Source organism: Rhineura floridana, chromosome 5, assembly GCF_030035675.1.
Source record: "Rhineura floridana isolate rRhiFlo1 chromosome 5, rRhiFlo1.hap2, whole genome shotgun sequence".
NCBI lineage: Eukaryota > Metazoa > Chordata > Lepidosauria > Squamata > Rhineuridae > Rhineura > Rhineura floridana.
The window spans coordinates 157,694,798-157,713,955 of record NC_084484.1 but is presented as its reverse complement, the minus strand read 5'-3'; the positions used below and the strand labels follow the sequence as shown (position 1 = coordinate 157,713,955).

Here is a 19,158-nt window from a genome sequence, read left to right as displayed (position 1 = left end):
AATACCTACTTTTTGACTCATATAAGGATTTAGCATTATGAGAATGAGTCTAGCCTCCCTCCAGGCTTTCACACACTCCCACCCTCCTCTCGTCTCCTCTAGAACAGCCATGAGATCAGAATCTTCTGCTTCTGTTTTAGATTAACTGCAGTTTAGCGTGTCATTTGAATCCTAAACTTGGTTTAATCATTACTATGGTTAGTGAAAAAAGCCAGTTTCATAACTTTGGGGCTGTATTCAACTAAGTCCTACTCAGAGTTGACTTATGAAATTAATGAACTTAAAATAGTCATCTCCATTAATTTCAATGAATCTACTCTGAGAATGAGCAGGAGTAAATATGACCCTATGCGTTGAAGTTAGCTTGTTTCCACTAATAATAGTTTAGATTAACCAAATTTTGTTTTGGGTTTGACAACATAAAATGTGTTGACATACGTTTGGGACTGAGAGCTAGTGTGGTGTAGTGGTTAAGAGTCTTGGACTAGGACCTGGGAGACCAGGGTTCAACTCCCCACTCAGCTCACTGGGTGACCTTGGACCAGTCTCTGGCTCTTAGTCTAACCTACCTCACAGGGTTGTTGCACAGATAAAATGGGGAGGGGAAGAACCATGTTATGCCACCTTGAGCTCTCTGGGGGCAGCATGGAATAAAAATGTAATAAATAAATAATAAACACAGCAAACTGCTGTTAATCAAAAATGTGGCCACATGAAGAATTCCTATTTGTGGCCACAGGAAGAGGGAGGGGGAAGCACATGAGCCTGGGGGGAAGCTAGTCTTGTTCTTGTAATGCTGAACTATGGGTCAGTGGTAGATCCAAAACAGTCCTGCAGGATTTCCGACTGACTTACTCGGAACAAATTCCAAAGCGGTAGACATGTTAGGTTTGTTGCAGCAAAAAACTACAAAGCAAACACTGATACCCTGAAGACTTTATTGTGTCTATATTTATTGCACTATACATCTCCATGGGCTAGAGACAACTTCATCAGGTGCATGAAGTGCATCCTCAGTTTGTAGATATCATATGTTTATATATAACAGACATACACATGCCTACATCCACAGTGACGGCAGGGTGAACATAAAAGTGAGGCCATCAATGCAAGTGATAAGTCGGAACAATGTAGAACTAAAACCACTCCAAAGGGTGACAAATAGCAAAGCCACCAGTGTAGAAAAACACTTGAAGGTAGAAATTGCTTCATGTAACAAGTAACAACTCATCCTGTCTGATAACATTCAATCTGTGTATTAGCAGCTTCATGTTCATGTCTCCCTATGAAACTTATATGTTTAAGTATGACAACTTTTCATATTACTGAATGTCCAGGGATAGTCTTACAGGAAACATAATACAAGCTGCTCTTAATTTTGCAACTTAGTGGACAGGCAGGGCCTGAAATGGTCTGAAACATACAATGCAAGTACCAAGAAGAGTTAAAAGGACTGAAAATGCACCCAGTTGTAAAGACTGGAAGTGAACCCTTGGACAACATGCACCCCACATCTAGACCCCAAGAGTGCATTTGTGCTGTTACTTACCTCTCCAAGATAGCATATTTGTTTATGTGCAACTTCAACAAAAACTTCTATAATGAGGTTAACAGTCTCTGGTGTATTCTTGTACACCTCCATTAGTCCAATGCAATTTGTGAGGAAGTCCATTAGAAAATTAAAGAGAATTGCTACATTGTCTATCTGGGTAGCCTCAGCAATGCCACAAAGTGCCTCTAAGGTGGCAGTGATTTCCTGTTTCACCTCCTCCTCTTGGCAAATCTGTTGGAAGTTTTCTTGGTTTATCACATTCAAGAATCGCTGTTGAAGTGGTTGAAGAACCTATACAGAACAAGAAACAAAATGCATTACAGTTTCTTGCTTAAGTAGTAATAACAACCTCAGCTGCGGACATGAAACTTCTGACTCAAACACCTGGAATCTCTTGTGTCAGCCAGCCATCCCCTCTCATATGAAACGATCTGAAGCTTAGCCAGTGAAACCCTGCTGCATGTTCCATATTATTTGGAGACAAGCCTGACCTCCACAACAATCAGGCCCTTTTGGCTGTAGCTCTTCCATAGGCTTATTTCCCTTTTTAGTGCAATTCTGTAAACCTGTGAAGACCATTCTGTTCTGCCCTGCCTTTGGGCGCTGGTGCCCTTGCTGTTTTTACCTATTTTTTTACTGATGGTTTTATATTTATTATATTTAAAACATTTTGATCTTGCTCTGCAGTCAAAAAGGCTTCCAGAGCAGCTTATGAAAGATCAACAAAAAACCAAGAAGTCTCTGCCCTTTAGGCTTACTGTACAATTCTTTATTTTTAATTGTTATTTTAGTCTTATTCAATTATATAATCATATGCAAACATAGACCTGTTATTATTGTAATCCAAAATGTTATTTATCCTTCAGGTTCTCAGCAGTACAACACCTTCACCACCATATGAACACTCTTCCTTCACAACTAATTCCTGATGTTATACGATATTAAGAGCTCAAGAACTAATACTTTGTTCTATGCTAAGAGGGACCAATAATTATTTCTGTAGTGCTAACATTAATTACATGACGTGCTAGAACTAATGTCAAAACAAACTGGTTTTATAGATGCTCTATGAAAAGGAAGAGGAGATCAAGGCAGCTTTAAGGTATGGCTCTGCATTTCTTCACATGCAAAAGGTGTTTATAAAACAGATGCGGAACGTGTGGCCTTTCAGATGCTGCTGGATTCCAACTTCCATCAGCCTCAGCCAGCATGGCCAGCGGTGAACAATGATGGGAGCTGTCATCTATCTCTGCAACAGGTGGAGGGCTACAGGTTCCCCATCCCTGTTATAAAGCAAAAAAACTAACTTGATGGTTTCACCAATGCTGATTTCTGAATCAGAAATTAGTCTTACCTCTGTCCAGTACTGCTGTTTTGTATCTGTGTCCATATGCGCAAAACCTCCAAGAACTAAGGCTTTCATTAATGTTCGTTGCACAGAACTGGACAAGAAGTGAAGAGGTGGATTCCGCTGAGCAAACTGCTTTGCTAAGTTCCACCAGTTCTCACACTGAATTACTAAATTTGCCCTAAGAATAGAGAGAGATTTAAACACAGATAAAAGCAGCTACACTAATAAAGCCTGAGCCCTAAATAGCTTGAGAACAAGGTATTAAGGACTGCTTTCTCCTACACCAACTTCGCAGTTGATGAGCACATTTCATCGGAGGCCTTCTTTTCGTGTCCAGCCTTCCTAGATCAGGTAAGCGATAACCAGAAAGGGATCCGCTCATTGGTGGTACCCAGAACTCCCTGGCATCTTTCTTACAATGTTTTACAGTGCAAGCTTATTCATGTCTATTCAGAAATCCCACTATATACAGGACTGCAGTCTTAGGTTGCAGTCCAACACACACATACCTGGAAATAAGTCCCACTGAACCCAATGGAGCTTACTTCTCAGTAGACATGTACTGGATTGCCACCTTAGACACCAGGTGATACCTATCCTGTTCTCTTGGGCTTTTAATGACATCTGATAGCATGTTATGATATTACTGTTTATTAATTTGTGAACTGCCTTCCACATTTATGTCGTAAGGGGATTTACAGACATATCCTTAAAAACAGCAAAGATAACTTTTAGAACAGTACAAGAACCACTGAGTATAGGTTTAAAAAGAATACAAAGTGAACACCTAAGGCTGAGACCTTTTCATCCATGAAAAAGCTTGTTTGTTGAAACAAAAATGTCTTCAACAGTTTCTGGAAAGTACAGATAGCGGGCACCTGTCATATCTTGACAGGAATACTGGTCCCCAAAACAGAGACACCCACACTGAAAGCTCTGCTCTGAATTACTGCGGGGTGGGCTTCTGCTATTTGGGGGACTTTGAGGAGAAAACCTCCAGCAGAACACAGGGATAAGGTGGTCTCTTCAGTAACCTGGTCTGGAGGTGGATAGGGCCTTATACGTTAGCAAAACCCTGAACTTTGCTATCTGGTCCCCTGTTTAAATTGGATGATTGTTTTAAAAAAATTATACACTGGCTTATTATTGATTTTATCTGCTGCTTTTGCTGTTTTTGATTGTTATGTGGAATTATTGTTTAATTTTAATTGCTTTATAGATTCCGTTTAGAAATTTTCAAAAAGACAGGATATAAATCTCTAAATAAATGCATCCTCTGGATTCATTTTAGCCTTACTTGGACATACTACTGTGACTCCTTTGGGCTAGTTTACACATGTGTGTTCATTACTTGGTTACAGCACACTATATGACTATGGCTGATTGTTTACACTGACTGCCTTGAGAAGTATTGTGTTAGTAGGGATGAGTGTCATGAAAATTCTCTCTGTTGTGTTAGGTCCAGGATGACACATTCACATATGCAGATCACCACCTGATCTTGCAGTTATCTTCGTGGTTAATATGCACGTGCAAACCTAGCCCCAAGTCACCTTGAAAGCACTGAGCATACAGCAACCTAGGTGCTCAGAACTCATTTTGGAATCTGTTCTCACAAAACAATAAACAGTATAAATTAAGTTAGTAGCTGAATATTCCTAGCAATTACTAGTCATCACTATTACCACCAGTTTTAACAGAGCCACCCTACAAGAAAGGTTGAAAAAAATGAAATGGACTGCCTTCAAGTCGATCCCGATTTATGGTGACCCTATGAATAGGGTTTTCATGGTAAGCGGTATTCAGAGGGGGTTTACCATTGCCTCCCTCTAAGGTTGAGAGGCAGTGACTGGCCCAAGGTCACCCAGTGAGCTTCATGGCTGTGTGGGGATTCAAATCCTGGTCTCCCAGGTTGTAGTCCAACACTCTAACCACTATGCCACACTGGCGTAGGTTAAGTGGCTCCAAAATAGGCTTACCTCTAAAAGCAAATAGCAATTTGCTAGGGGGGTGGGATCTTTTTGTTGGTTCTGTATCAGGGTGTGTGTTAAACTTTCCCTCCACACCCACTATGGTCCTAATCTTACTTAGGCGCTTCATGACTGCTATTTAAATAAACAAGAACATGCACATTAATTACATTCATGCAACTAACTTACATAACATCAAGTAAGGCCCACAGAACCTCGACCAAAAGTTCTGGAAAATAAGTATTTTTATTATCGTTTTTAATATTTAAGCTCACCTCTCTCTCCTTTCTACCAGTGTAACTAGCAATTGCACAGTGTCATTTGCAAGATCCTGCTCAGAACTCCACACTGCAAGGTTGCTGATTACTTTTTCTAAGAGATAACCCACAATCCATTGAGCGCCCTCTGTATCAGCACCAAATGCTGTATTGAATGGCAGACTTATCTAGAATGAAAAAAGGTAATCAATATTGTTCTTTTAAGAGTACTAAGAAAGCACCCCCCCATGAAAATATCTTGACAATTTTGAATAGGTTAAGGAAGGGATGGGTACCATGTGCCCCTCCATATCTTGTTGGACTACAACTCCCATCATCCCTGACCTCTAGTCATGCTGGCTGGGGCCGATAGGAATTAAGAGTCCTACATTTCGAGGGCCACAGCTCCCTTCTCCCCTTGGGTTAAGGTAAGTCTTGCAGTATTCTGATAAGAACATTCTCAAACTCATTCCCTAACGTTGTATTCACATATCACATCAGATCATGGTACACGAAGTTCCAAATACTCAATTTCCTGTTTTGCCCAAGAATGCATTAACAATAATTTAGGAATGCTGTAATTGTAAAGGGAGGCACACTATTCCTGGTGGTGTCACATTCACACATTACAAACAAAGGCTATAGTTTGCTTTGAGGTCCCTACCAGTTACTTTAGTTGAATATCCCTATCATAGAAAGGCATACAATCCTGGTCTACACATGTGATAGAATCAGGTGGTAAAGAAGACTGTAACATTTCAGGCTATAGGAGGGGAATGCCATTTTTCAAAGGTCTCCCCACATACAGACTCCCTGCAAGTATAAAGCTAGCACATCAGGCAAAAAGATTCTATGATACTCACTGCTATGCTAGTTTTCTACTTACAGGCAGATTTTGTTTGTTTGTTCTTACATAGAAGAGCACTCCAAAATACAATCCCAAAATACAATCCCTTGCCAGCTAGCAGTACAGTCCATTGCATCACCCTCAGGACTCTAGCACCTCTTTCCTAAGTCATACTGCTGCATGTGAAGACCTGACTGCACCCTACTTAGGTAGTGAGCAAGATCAGTAATGTAAGGTAGAAGCTCATGCCTTTCCTCACAAACTCATCATATGATACACTTTTTGTACAACCTGGAACTATAGACACAGATTAAAATAATTTTACCTGGTCATACAGTTTTTCATCTACTAGGAGATAAGTTTTTGCCCACCGCTTAAGGAACCAGACAATATCTTTTCCCATTTGTGGGCTCAGAAGGTGCGTTAGATCTGCTCTTATTGCTCGAGATTCCACTTCGGACACTCTTAGAATAGAAGACAATAACCTGAGGAAAATTAAAGACACTGTGATTTCTCCCCAGTGGTGTCCTTTTTACCTCTCCTCCCACCACGCAGACACAGGCTTGGAATTTTCAAAAGGGGGGGGACTGAGTGACATGATGAGCTTCAACATTTCTTTGTGGAAGAATATATTTTTTTCTGTTTGGAAGAGTATGTTCTCCAAGGATTCTCTTTGCTCATTCTGCCACATTTAGCATATACTGCCTGCCTTGGAGACTAGAATGTAGCGAAAAATCACCTTCTACATTTGACCTGGGACTCGGACTATTGCAGGAGGAAGAATTATTTCTCATAGACCCTGATGGGAATGTGTCTACTGGATGCTGTCTAAAGTACTTGAAGTTTATGTTAAGAGACGTTATGCCAATTTGTATCATAATTATGTCTCATACTGGTCCAAAGCTAGTTAGATCCAAATATTGCTGAAGTGCTGTTTCAGACAGACACACGGAACTGTGATTTTTGAATTACTCCAGTGGTAAAATATGCAACCCAGAGAGTTGGACCACGAGGCCATCGCTCAATGGTACCACACGTATTTCAATGCATAAAATCCCAGGTTCAATCTCCAGCACCGCCAGTTACAGGCTCTCATGTAGCAAAACTGGGACAGACTTTTAAACATGCTCTTGGAAAGCTTCTGCCAGGCAGAAGACCATTAGTTGGGCTGACTGTCTAAGGCAACTCCTTAGATCTTTATTTTTGTCCACAAGATGCCTCTGCAGTGGCCACCATACTACCTGAAGGGGAAACTGTGCTTGTGGATATGCAATACACATACACCTGGGAAGTAAATGTAAACCCAAATGTGATTACCATGTATTGTGTGAAGTGGCTCTGAAGTATGCTTACAACCCACTGAAACTCAATTGTACTTCAGTACTGAAGTGTTCAGTTGAACCTTACTGATTTCAACCAGATTTAAGCACTGTTCCCTGTATCTTTTTTTTTTTTTTTTTATGGCTCTAGAAAGCCATCTCTGTTTCTTCCCAATTTTATCTTCCAAAACACTGGAAAATGGCAGACAGTATTTCTGTTGCCACTTTTGAATTGTACTAGAACTCTATACCCACCTTCTCCTTACATTTAGCAAACAGTGCCCTGATCTCCAGACTTGCAACACTTCTAAGAAAATACCCAACCGCTGCAACATCACAATCCTGCAAGTCACATTTAGCTCCAGTGCATACGTTCCCCCCCCCCAGCATGTATAAGCCTTATCAACTTAGGGGCCAAATGCACAGTAACCAGAACATTTATAACATTTCTTGTATAGCACGAGCTGTCAAAAAGACCGTAAGTTTGACATGAATTTGAACTGAAACAGGGGATACTGTAAATTAAACAGGTTCACTATCACTTCCTTAGTTTTGGAGACTGCTGTTGCTGTTGTAATGGAGGGAAACCCTTCAAATATTCCCCTTAAAAGTCAACTGAACTGCACACAATCTAAAAGCCTTTTTGGAAGCACACAATTGGTTTTCTGAATTGCAGTGCTAACATCCAATAGCCTGCAGCAGAAAAGTTCTACCACTTTCAATGACTGGAATACATTTTGAAACTTCATATTGGCTTAGATAACCTGGATGTAGGTTTTGGCCCCTGCTAAAGATAGAATTTTAGTAATCATTTCTGCCTTGCTATGATATATTTACTTCAGTTTATAGATGCATCTATGTCACCTGCAGATGGCATTTCTACACATGTTCACAACAACTCAACTTACTTTCCATGATAAGCTACTTACTTGTCTATTCAGACACTCATCCCTTTAAACTTGGTACTTATGTCCAGTTGAAGCTGCTCTTGCAATCAACACTGATTTTAAGTTGCAATACAGCTCTAACCTTTTCTCAAAGCTGAGCAACCTTTAGATTTACTTCTTCCTTGATCATCAAATCTAGGTCACTACGGCAACATGACATAAACTTATTTAACACTCTTTCACCGTTAGTGACATTCACAGTGTTTGCAAGGATTAATACTCTGTGGCGTTAGCCCTATCTACCTCTGATTTGTTTTCAATATTTGGTATTAAAATACTAAATAAGTTACCTAATAACAGAATCGGTTCTGTTGTACCCTGGAATGGAAGAGGCCTTTTCTCCTGGAGATCCAAGAATTTGAAGCGTTGTATTGATGTCAACCTCAGTTGAATGCTTAATGGAATACTCCATTATTTCTGGAGGTATTAGCGGAGTCTCTCCCTGAGTATCATTAGCTAAGAGGTAGCCTTAAAATTAAAAGCAAACAAACAAAAAAAGAAAGTAGTGACCTCAGGTTACCTGACCTAAATGAAGTACTGCTTTAAGGGCCATCAGAAGAGATGTTGAGAGTGCTGGCATCAACATTTGACTAAATTCTACTATATGCTTAAGCTGCAACTTGCATTTTACGTTACATATTTCAGTTTTCTGCACGTGAGAACACAGTCTAAAGGGTACAATGAAATATAATCACTGGGGTGGAAAGCAGCAGAGAATATAAATACTTATCACCTTAAAATACCACAGCAAATGTAAACTAACTTTTTAAAAACTGCACAGTGTACATCGTCTTCACGAATGGTCATTCTACTCCTGACCCCTTTTCATTTTCACTATGTCTGCAGCACAGGCTGACTTTAAACTTTTCAGAAGTTCTAGAATACTGGTAGTCCAGAGATATTTACTTTCATTTTTGAGGGAATATGGAAAAGCTAGGAGGAGTATTTTATTAGGAAGATCTGACAGAAGCAACCATAACTCTATGAAGGAAAACCCTAATTATTATGAGGGACATGTATCATGGCGGACCTGACTGAGGTTTGCATGTCTCCGCCTACTAGGTCAACAGTATTTGAATGAGATGAGGCGTCCAATGTGTGGATGTCAGGTGGATTTGAGGGGTAGGCAGGCACTGCAGGCATGGGGTTGGATGGTGTGATCCCAATCCTACCACATAGAGGCCCTATGATTAAGCCCTTGGTCAACACACCTTGTTTTGCTATCTGATCAGCATTTTAGCCCCTCAGGAAGAAAGGCTTAGAAGGCAAACAGCATTATCAATGAAACTCACAGTAAGAAGTTGAATAAGACATTCAGTTCCATAAAACCCTGATGCAAAGTAATTATTACATTGTATATTATGTACCAATACTGTTTTCTTAAAACAGGATTATTAAGTCTTCAAGTGTCAGTTTGCACAAATCTTAGAGATTGAGAGGGAGAGAAATGGCTATATACTTTTATTTTTAAAATGCTGGTCTAAAATATGAAGTTTTGCTCATGTTTATTAAAAGAAAAGCAGTTTACATTGAGATGAAACTCTTGTCCCTGGAGGCTGCTGCTGGTTAGGCTAACAGATGAGGATTCGGGCTCAACCCCCCTGGCTCAAATAGCCCCTGGTTCACCAGGGATGGTGAAGGCATGTGGAAAGCTGCCAATTAGAGGGAGGCTACAAGACATATTTGCTGAAGGAGGATGTATGGGAGCTGGTGCTGCATGAGACCTGGCTTCTTCGGTAGCAACACTTGTTTTTATGACGTTTATGTTTTGTTCCTCTTTCCAAATTGGCTTGATCCACCCAGATGCACTGCGTGAAGAAGACTAAATCTACAACTGGGGAGGGTGCAGTCACGGAACATAGGAAGTTACCTTCGACTGAGTCAGACCAGCTCTCCAGGGGTTCAAGCAAGGGACGTTCCCAGCTCTACCTGGAGATTTATTATTTATTTATTTATCACATTTATACCCCGCCTTTCTTTTCATGATAGACACCCAAGGCAGCCTCCCATCCAGGCACTGACCAGATGTGACCCTGCTTAGCTTCGGCAGGGTGCTGGCCTCATGCTGGGGATTGAACCTGGGACCTTCTGCATGCAAAGCAGATACAAATTGGGCTTGCCACTGCCAGAGATCATAGCTTGGGCTGGGAGGTGGCTTTGTAGCCATCTCCTCAACTAGGGTTGGGGAAGCCTTTGTGGAGCTTTCTGTGCTTAGTTCCATTGCCTCAGTGGTCTTGGGACGGAATGATGAGGCTTTCTGCACTTGGGAGGAATAGACAGATCCCTTAGATGCCGTAAAGGCTCATAAATGGTCATTGGATGGGAGAAATGAAAACACTTGGGGTAGGGGATGGTTGAGAGCCTGCTGAGCTAAGATTATACTAGAGACTCTGGAAAAGCTCAGCTGACTGTTGCTAGACAGGACCATTTGGCAGGGTAGGAAGCAGAGAAATTGCTTCTCTTCCTGTCTGAAGAAGATTCCAGCCTGGCTTACAACAATAAGAGCAGCTTCATCCCAACGTAAACTGTTCTTCCTTATCAACAGAGAATTAATGTGTTGCTTAATAGTCCTACCCTATAGCCAATCTTCTTTTTCCAATAGATGCACACCAGAGACATTAAGAACCTTTTGCAAAAGGAGCTGTCTACCTTTGAACTTTTTTGGGGGCGGGGTTATGATGGGTGTTTCAGAAAACTGTCACAGGACACCTGACATAGCCTCTTTCTGCTCGCTTGAGAGTTGTAAAAGGAAAGGCACATCTCTGTGTGTAAGCTGCATATACAGAACTGTCATAGTTAAACAAAAGCTAAGAAAATGACAGTCAACGTAGAGTCTGTTTCCAAGAGCAACATTAATAGTTTTGTATTCAGAAAGTTTCCACTCACCTGTGACTAGAATAAGCCAGTGAATATCCTCATATAAGTCATCAAGCGCTTTATTGTCAATAGAGGCTGATCCTGGTGAGCCAATTAACTGCTGATGCCTTTGTAACTGGCCATGAAGCCTCGTCACTCTGTCTTCTAATAAACTGAGGGGAAACATTGAGCAAACTTGATCGTAATTACATTCACACTGTGAAAAAACACTGTAAAGATTGCCATACTCCAGAAATGATTCAGGCCCTACCTTGTAAGAAGAGGTATACAGTGCTCGGCAGCAATTCTTCCTAACATGCCTACACTGGCCAGCTGGTCACTGAACTGTTCTCTGTCATCCTCTTGCAGTTCACTGATTTCTTCCTCTTCTCTAGAGGCAACACCATTGGCAGTCTGTCATTGAAAAGAAGTTAAAACAGACATTGAAAAGAAACTGTAAAAGTTAATTTACTGGCTTACAAAAAGATACAACTCCTTGACTGTCTGTCAACTGTTATTTCCTCTGCCTCTTTCTGCAATATCAAAAACAGATAGCAAGTTATATGACTGACAGGCCTGGAAAATGAAGGTGTCCTCCCCTACCCACCCACCCCCAATTATTGCATTTGTGGGTCTAGAGCAGGGGAGGTAAATCCACAGGCCTCCATCCAGCCCACACGTCTTCTTCCAAAATCAGGCAGGCCTCTTCCTCAAGCCCTTGACATGTTCACAAAAGCACCTCTGCTCCCTCTCACATGGCACTGTTGTTAGAAGGTCTCAGCACTGCAATGGGATGGGTGGGAAACGCTGCCTCTCAATCTCCAGGGGATGACTTCTCAAGATCAAAAGACAGCATTCCTCTCTTTCCCAGTGCAGCTCCCATCAGACAGAGTGTGCTTGCACAAGTGGTGAGGGTGTGCGGTATATGTGTGGGTTGGTGTTTGTGGTTTATGTGCATGTATGGCGTGTGCATGTGGTCTGTTTGTGTGGTGTATGTGTGGTGAGTATGTGTTTGCAAGCTGACATGCCCACTGCTGGCATTCAGCCGTCAGAGGGGTGGCTGACTGTCAATGTGACCCTTGGGCTGGAAAAGATCAACCACTCCTGCTCTAGAGAGTGCTTGCCTTGGACTTGTGAATCAAGCTACAATCCTAGCTCAGCTGTGGATTTGGAGTGGCTGACTTGATTTGCTTCTTCTCAGTTCCTCCTCTTTTAAGATGCGGAATGCTTTCCTCCCCAGCATTATTATGAGACTGAATTCTCTCGTACGGATCTTAGAGTTTTTAGCACACCAGACTTGCTATAGAAACACTCGCCACCTCCACTGAGAGAGATTTGACAGCAACCAAGATACAGAAGGACAAAAATCAGCCCACCAGCCATATGCTGTGGCCTGCCAGGTACTTGATAACCTCTCTGGATTTGTAGTCCAGGAATAATACAAATTAAGCAGGGGGTTTATGGAACCCCTGGTGGGCTGGCATATATAGCTAGTAAGCTATGCAGACCTGGTCTAAAGAGAGGCAAGTTTAACAATAGTGCTATTAAAATTCTATATTATATTCGGTGCTAGCACCATCAGATGTCCATGCTCTAAAATAGAATGCACCATGTTGCAGAACTCTTTATATTCTTAGTGTATATTTGTCTAGCTTCGCCACCAATTTTGCACTTGGCTCCAATTGGTGGACCTTAGGGTTCCAGGAAAAAACCCAAACACCACCACCAAAGCAAATCCCTCAAATCTGAGGTCTGTCCACCTGTGGCTTTGCCCAAACTGACAAAGAGGAGGGAAAAGGCATAGTGTTTATGCTATGGCACAAGTGTTCATCACCTTACACTTCTGTTGATCAAATATGAACTTACGCTTATGATTTGTGACACATTTTTGGCTTGAAATAGAAAAGCAAATCAGTCACATTAAAATGAATCCTTAGGGTTGTAGTCAATGTAGTGCTACGTCGAACCTTCCATCAGTGCAAGGATTTTTCCTAGCGCAACAGCCCCCATCCCCTCATCTGTTCTTAGGAGCACATTTGGAGATGGCGCGGGGAGAGGGGGAAATCCTCTTGCGCTAGTTGAGGTTGTTTCGCTAGCACAAGGATTTAGATTACCATCACCCTTAATTTGCTCACAGCATCCCAGTTTGGCAAGATTCTCATCTAGTTTTCCTCTCACTACAATCACTTGTACACAGCCAGTAGGTACACGCCACAGACAAATGGCCAAAACCACTAAAAGCACAGGGGGGGGGAAGGCGACCCAGTCCATGTCAAACTGAAAAGGGTCCATCCAGTTTTAATAATAAAGCCAATTGGGATGGGCTAGATTTTATCTTCATTGTTTTTAGATTTTCAATGTCTAGGTATTATATGCCTATGTTGTACATCGCCCAGAGTGGCTGGACAGCCAGCCAGATGGGTGACTAATAAATTCTATAAATAAATAAATAAATAAATAAAATTACCTCAAAAAACAGATTTAATTCTTTGAACATCAATAAAATATATTTGCAAACACACACACACACCCCCAAGATTCAAGAATGTGTAATTGTTTCTTCCTATAATCTAGTTTCAGCTTTTCAGACTCACAAATCTTCCTCGCAGGCAGAAAAACTTGAAACTCCATTTAAAATTGCTGTAGACATTGTAGTAAAGATGGTGGAAACTGGATCCAAGGCTTGACTCCTTTCTGAGGGGCTCTTTCAGCCCTCTTTCCTTTATGCAAACCATCAAAAAATGCTCTTAACGCCAAAGCCTCAGCTGTTTACTGAAGAGCGCCTGTCTACTTGAAAAGCCTAGCTGCTACTTTGATATTGAGCAAGCCAGGCTCTGCCACGTCAGCTGTGGCTTTTAAATGGTTACCCATGGGATGAATGCCTTATCACACAGAAGTCCATGAATTAGCCTGCATAAACAAATTACACTAACATTGCCAAATTATTAATTCAAAGACCTCATCTATTAAAAATTCTCTTATACTGGCACTTATAAGCATCCATTCGTGTTACAAAGAGCATTAAGCTAGGCTTCATATAAAATATGTCCAAACCAAAGCACTTCAGTACACTTCTGTGGGGCAACATTCTCTAAAATAATAGGGTAACAGCTCCTCAGAGGTAATCGATCTCAAGCAATCCACATCAAAAATGGAAACCAAGCAAAATTTACATCCCCTTTGTCCCTTAAAATGTCATAGAAGTTTGCCATCTCTTCCTGGTCTGATAACACACTCAAGCTTGAATTGTCAAAACATAAAACCTTAATCATTCTGTAGCAGGTTATATATTAGAACTGACAATTTTTTAAAAAACAACAACCCAAAACTTGATTCTGTCTCTTCATCATTTTGAAGGACAGTCTGAGAAAGCTAGAGGAGCCTGGAGTAATGCTGACAAGGAAGCAGGAGTCATTGTTTTGATTTTCATTTATTTATTCTGCCACCTGACTTTGATTGTCCCAGTGTTGCTGCTATTTGGGCAGGCTTTTTGGTTTTGATGGACTGGTTTAAATTTATTTATTTATTTATTAAATTTATGTCCCACTCTTCCTCCCAGCAGGAGCCCAGGGCGGCAAGCAGAACATTAAGAACCCTCTAAAACATCTTAAAACAGGCTTTAAAATATATTAAAACAAAACATCTTTTAAAAAAAGCTTTAAAAACATCTTTTAAAAAAAGCTTTAAAAACATCTTTTAAAAAAAGCTTTAAAAACATCTTTAAAAACATTTCCAACACAGATGCAGACTGGAATAAGGCCTCTACTTAAAAGGCTTGTTGAAAGAGGAAGGTCTTCAGTAGGCGCTGAAAAGATAACAGAGATGGCGCCTGTCTAATATTTAAGGGGAGGCAATTTCCAAGGGTAGGTGCCACTACACTAAAGGTCCACTTCCTATGATGTGTGGAATGGACCTCCTAATAAGATGATATCTGCAGGAGGTCCTCACCTGCAGAGCGCAGTGATCAACTGGGTCTATAAGAGGTAAGACGATCTTTCAGGAATCCTGGTCCCAAGCTGTATAGGGCTTTGTACACCAAATCCAGAACCTTGAATTTGGCCCAGCAGCTAATGGGCAGCCAGTGCAATTCTTTCAGCAGTGGGGAGACACATTGGGAATTGTTTTAATCTATTTTTGTTGTAAGCTACCTTGGTGTTATATAAATATAAAGGTCTGCTTGCACTGGAGCAGCCTCCTAAACCAGGTGCTCTCCAGATATTTTAGACTACAATTCCCATCAGCCCTAGGCAGCATGAGTTCACACCCACGAGAGGCAGTGATAACCACTAACTTGGATGGCTTAAAAAGATTAGACAAATTCATGAAGGATAAGGCTATCAATGGCTGTTAGCCATGATGGCTGTGCTCTCCCTCCATAGTCAGAGGCGGTATGCTTCTGAAAACCAGTCGTAGCAGGGGAGAATGCTCTTCCTCTCAGGTCCTGCTTGTGGGCTCCCCATGGCATCTGGTTAGCCACTGTGAGAACAGAATACTGGACTAGATGGACCACTGGCCTGATCCAACAGGCTCTTCTGATGTTCTTATGAGGAAGGAGCCTTTTTGTTTGTGGAGTTGCCAATCTGCAGTACTTCTGCAATTTAACTTGGGGAGGGAGAGACAGGCAATTGGAGATAAGCAGAAGGAAAAAGCTCAGCTGAGAGCCTTTAATTTCCTATTAACGTGATGTCAGCCTCCTCTAGCTTGCTTTGTTTTGCTTGTTCCATATGAGGTAGGCCACTCAGGCTGTTTTTCACACCTCCAATCTGAGCCCAGTTACAGAATTTCTGGTACCAAAACCTAATCAGAAAGAACACTGCTCCAGCTGCAGGAAAACAATGCTATATAAATGGTGGTATTTGTAGGGTGGATGCAGGGCCAGCTCCAGGCATGCAGGGGCCCTTGGGCATCAGCTTGTCCTGGCCCCCCGGTGGGTGGGTGGGTGTACGCGCATACGTGCACGGCCCCCCCACGCAGCACCCCCACGCCCCCCCAGTCTTTACTATTGCCCTTAATGAAGATGGCGGCCGCGGTTTCCCTAAGGGGAATGAAGCCTCTGCCGCCATCTTTGTTGATGGCACACATGTGTGCTATGCACGCACATCTCTGCCATCAACTAAGATGGCGGCAGCGGCTTCAGTACCTTAGGGAAGCTGCAGCCACCATCTTCATTAAGGGCAATGCTAAAAAGCCGGCTGACAGGTAAGTGGGGGGCGTGGGGGGGCACGGATCGTAGAGGGCCTCTCAGGGGCTCCTGTAGGCCCGGGGCTCTCAGGCCAGTGCCCAACCTGGCCGCCCTTTAGAACCGGCCCTGGGTGGATGCACCTACAGTTTGATTGCCTCTCAAGTGGCCACACTCTAAAGCGCAGCCCTTATCACTACTTTCACCAACACATTTGTAGACAGACTAATATTTAAACATGCTTACAAAATCTATTGTGATATTTATTGTAATATAGGTGAAACAAAACTTTTAAAACACTCTCCGTCCTCAAATCTTTGTTGCCACCTCAAGAACTTACCAAATCCCTTGTACCATCAGGAACAGCTAAGTGGCACTGGATGTAAGAATTAAAAACCTGAATAGCATGTTGGGTAAAGAAGCCTTTATGGAAATGTTTATCATCTTGTACCAAAGTAAGCCAGGATTCCAAGAGCTTGTCATATGCCTCCATGTATACCATGTCGTCTTTGTCAAGCTAAGGAAGAAGAACAAAAAGACTTGTTGCCCAATTGTTCAAGTTACAGTGTTATGCCTATTAAGAATGCATGGATAATGTATTTTCAGTAGCACACACTCTTCTTGCATATTTCAGATTATTAGCACACACATCACTCATATTTAGTCCAAAAAGAGTTCTTAGTTGGCATTTAATGGCAACAGATTTTTTCAGTGGTTCCACCCATCTAAAACTAGATGTAGGCTGGGTCCAAAGAGTTGGTTGCACTGAACCAATTCCCACACCACCACCAGCTGAAGCCACCTGTGCCATCTCATGCCATTACAAAGGGTCCTCAAAGCCTCAGGATTGGCTTTTCAAGGATACAGGAGGTTGCAGCAGCAGCAAGGAGGTTGTGCTTAGGAAGTTGTTCTGGGAACAGAACTCTGCTTGCCATTCTTAGGATCTAACCCATTCCTACTGTAACAAAGTAGACAGATATATTTAATGAATATGACAGAATCTTCATTAATTAATTTTTATATATGTGTGTGTGTTTTCTGGAAAAGGTCATTAACATTCTGAGAATAAGAGATTCATTGAACAGAAGCAGTGTCTTCAGTCAATCTTCCATAGTAATAAGATATTTTCATGCAAACAGGTCTCAAAACTCAAGGAAGTGTTTTATCTCCCACACTACAAACGAAAACCCATTAGCAGTTCAGAGAGAGCTTACCAGAAAGTTTCTTCATAATAAAAAACATAATTCTATTTTCTGAATTTCTTTAGTGACATTTGGTAAAAATTCAGCTAGAAATTGTAATGTATCTTCGCTGGACATGCAATGGAATTTAGAAGAGACTGCAGCCCTTTTTCACTCATTGGTAAAACTGGATATAATCAACATGCAGCGAGATTGCACATGCTCAACTCTTACCTAGATGTACTCTACCTCACATACATCTCCTAGAGTTTCAGTGCATTTAGGCCTTATTCAGAAATGGACAGGGTGGTTCACCAGTTATTGAGATTACATACATTAGACTTCACACACACAAGCCACAAGAGCACACTATGTCCAATGCATGCAGTCACGATGGGTAGGAAAGCAGGAATCTGTAGTCCAATTGCACATTGATTATACCATGTTTTGCTGCTCTAACAACTATATCCTGCTTAGACATCAGCTTACTGAATGAATTGATTTAGGCCATGCTTCATAGCCTTTAAAGTCTGCTCTATAGTCTTCTCCAGATCAAAACCTTTTTTGTATTGCAACAAAATATGCTGAAAAAAGCTTCAGGAAATTAAACAGCCCCTCTGCAAAATTAAGTTGGAATGCCAAGTTATTCATTTTCCCAATCCCTATTTTTTCTTTTTTACACCTAGCTACTCCTTTTCCATTCTCATAATCAAAATCCACATGCAAAGAACTTGTTCACCTATAAAACTCACTCAAAGACACAGCACATGGTGATGTTCTGGAGGTGTAAGGCTTTTTCCAGTTGAATTATTTCAAATGTGGTTGGTGCTAGATAGTGAACAATTTTAGTCTTGGGTTAATAGGAAACTACAATTTTTGGCTTGCCAAAATTGACCTCCTCAAGCTTCTCTGCACACCTCAGGGAACTTGGGAAGTGCCTTCTATCATACTGGGCTTTGGAGCAGACAGTCATTGAGAGTCACACGCGCTGCTTCTGCCTGCACCAAACCTCAGCATAATATAATTGCTCCCTAATCCTCCTCTAAGCAGGAGAGAAGGGGAGACCTCATGTCATATTGAGCTTTGATACTCCTGGTCAGTTCAGTGCAAGAAACCTCTCTTTTCTACTGTTTGTGGAGAACATAGGGAGGGATCCATGTGGGGTTGGGCGTCCACCCTAGCAAGTGGGCCAGGGACACTTCTTAAGGAAATAGCTTTGTGCAGGCCTATAAAAGATTATGAAAGAAACCTGACAACAAAACTCACCCCTTTCTTCAATCCATATAGAGATCTATCATTCCATTCAACTGGAATGTTCTTGTAAATACAAAGCAAAAAAAATTTGTAAGCAAAAAATACGTGTTCTGTTAAGTGAAACCAGAACACAAACAAAAATTAAGACTGTTCTAATAATTCCACAAGGTATGACTACTTAAAATATATATTTAAAGAATGCAGAAAGCTGAGCTACTAGAGCCGAACACTCAGACAGCCCACAAGCTGGTCTTTCTGATAAGTTGGACAACCCATAGAAAGACAAACATCAACAGGCAGAACAATTTGGGGCAAGTTCTCCCTGGTCTATTCTTTCCAGTAAGTTCTAATTCTCATTAGAAAAGTTCTGAAGGATCTTAGCTTGTTTAATAACCCTGTTCTATCTCTCCCTGTCATTTAATTAGAACACACGTTTAAAGACTCT

General features: G+C 41.5%; 1 protein-coding gene across 1 annotated transcript in view; it reads right to left on the bottom strand.

Moving 5' to 3' along the window:
• Positions 1-19,158, bottom strand: part of XPO4 (exportin 4) — an 85,285-nt gene that overhangs the window by 14,805 nt on the left and 51,322 nt on the right. Inside the window, exons 10-17 of the mRNA XM_061628581.1 lie at positions 16,619-16,795; positions 11,371-11,513; positions 11,130-11,272; positions 8,534-8,711; positions 6,303-6,462; positions 5,149-5,318; positions 2,907-3,081; positions 1,550-1,843 (exon numbers count right to left, since the gene is read on the bottom strand). Of these exons, the coding sequence (XP_061484565.1) occupies positions 1,550-1,843; positions 2,907-3,081; positions 5,149-5,318; positions 6,303-6,462; positions 8,534-8,711; positions 11,130-11,272; positions 11,371-11,513; positions 16,619-16,795 (1,440 nt within the window). The remainder of the gene's footprint in view (positions 1-1,549; positions 1,844-2,906; positions 3,082-5,148; positions 5,319-6,302; positions 6,463-8,533; positions 8,712-11,129; positions 11,273-11,370; positions 11,514-16,618; positions 16,796-19,158) is intronic.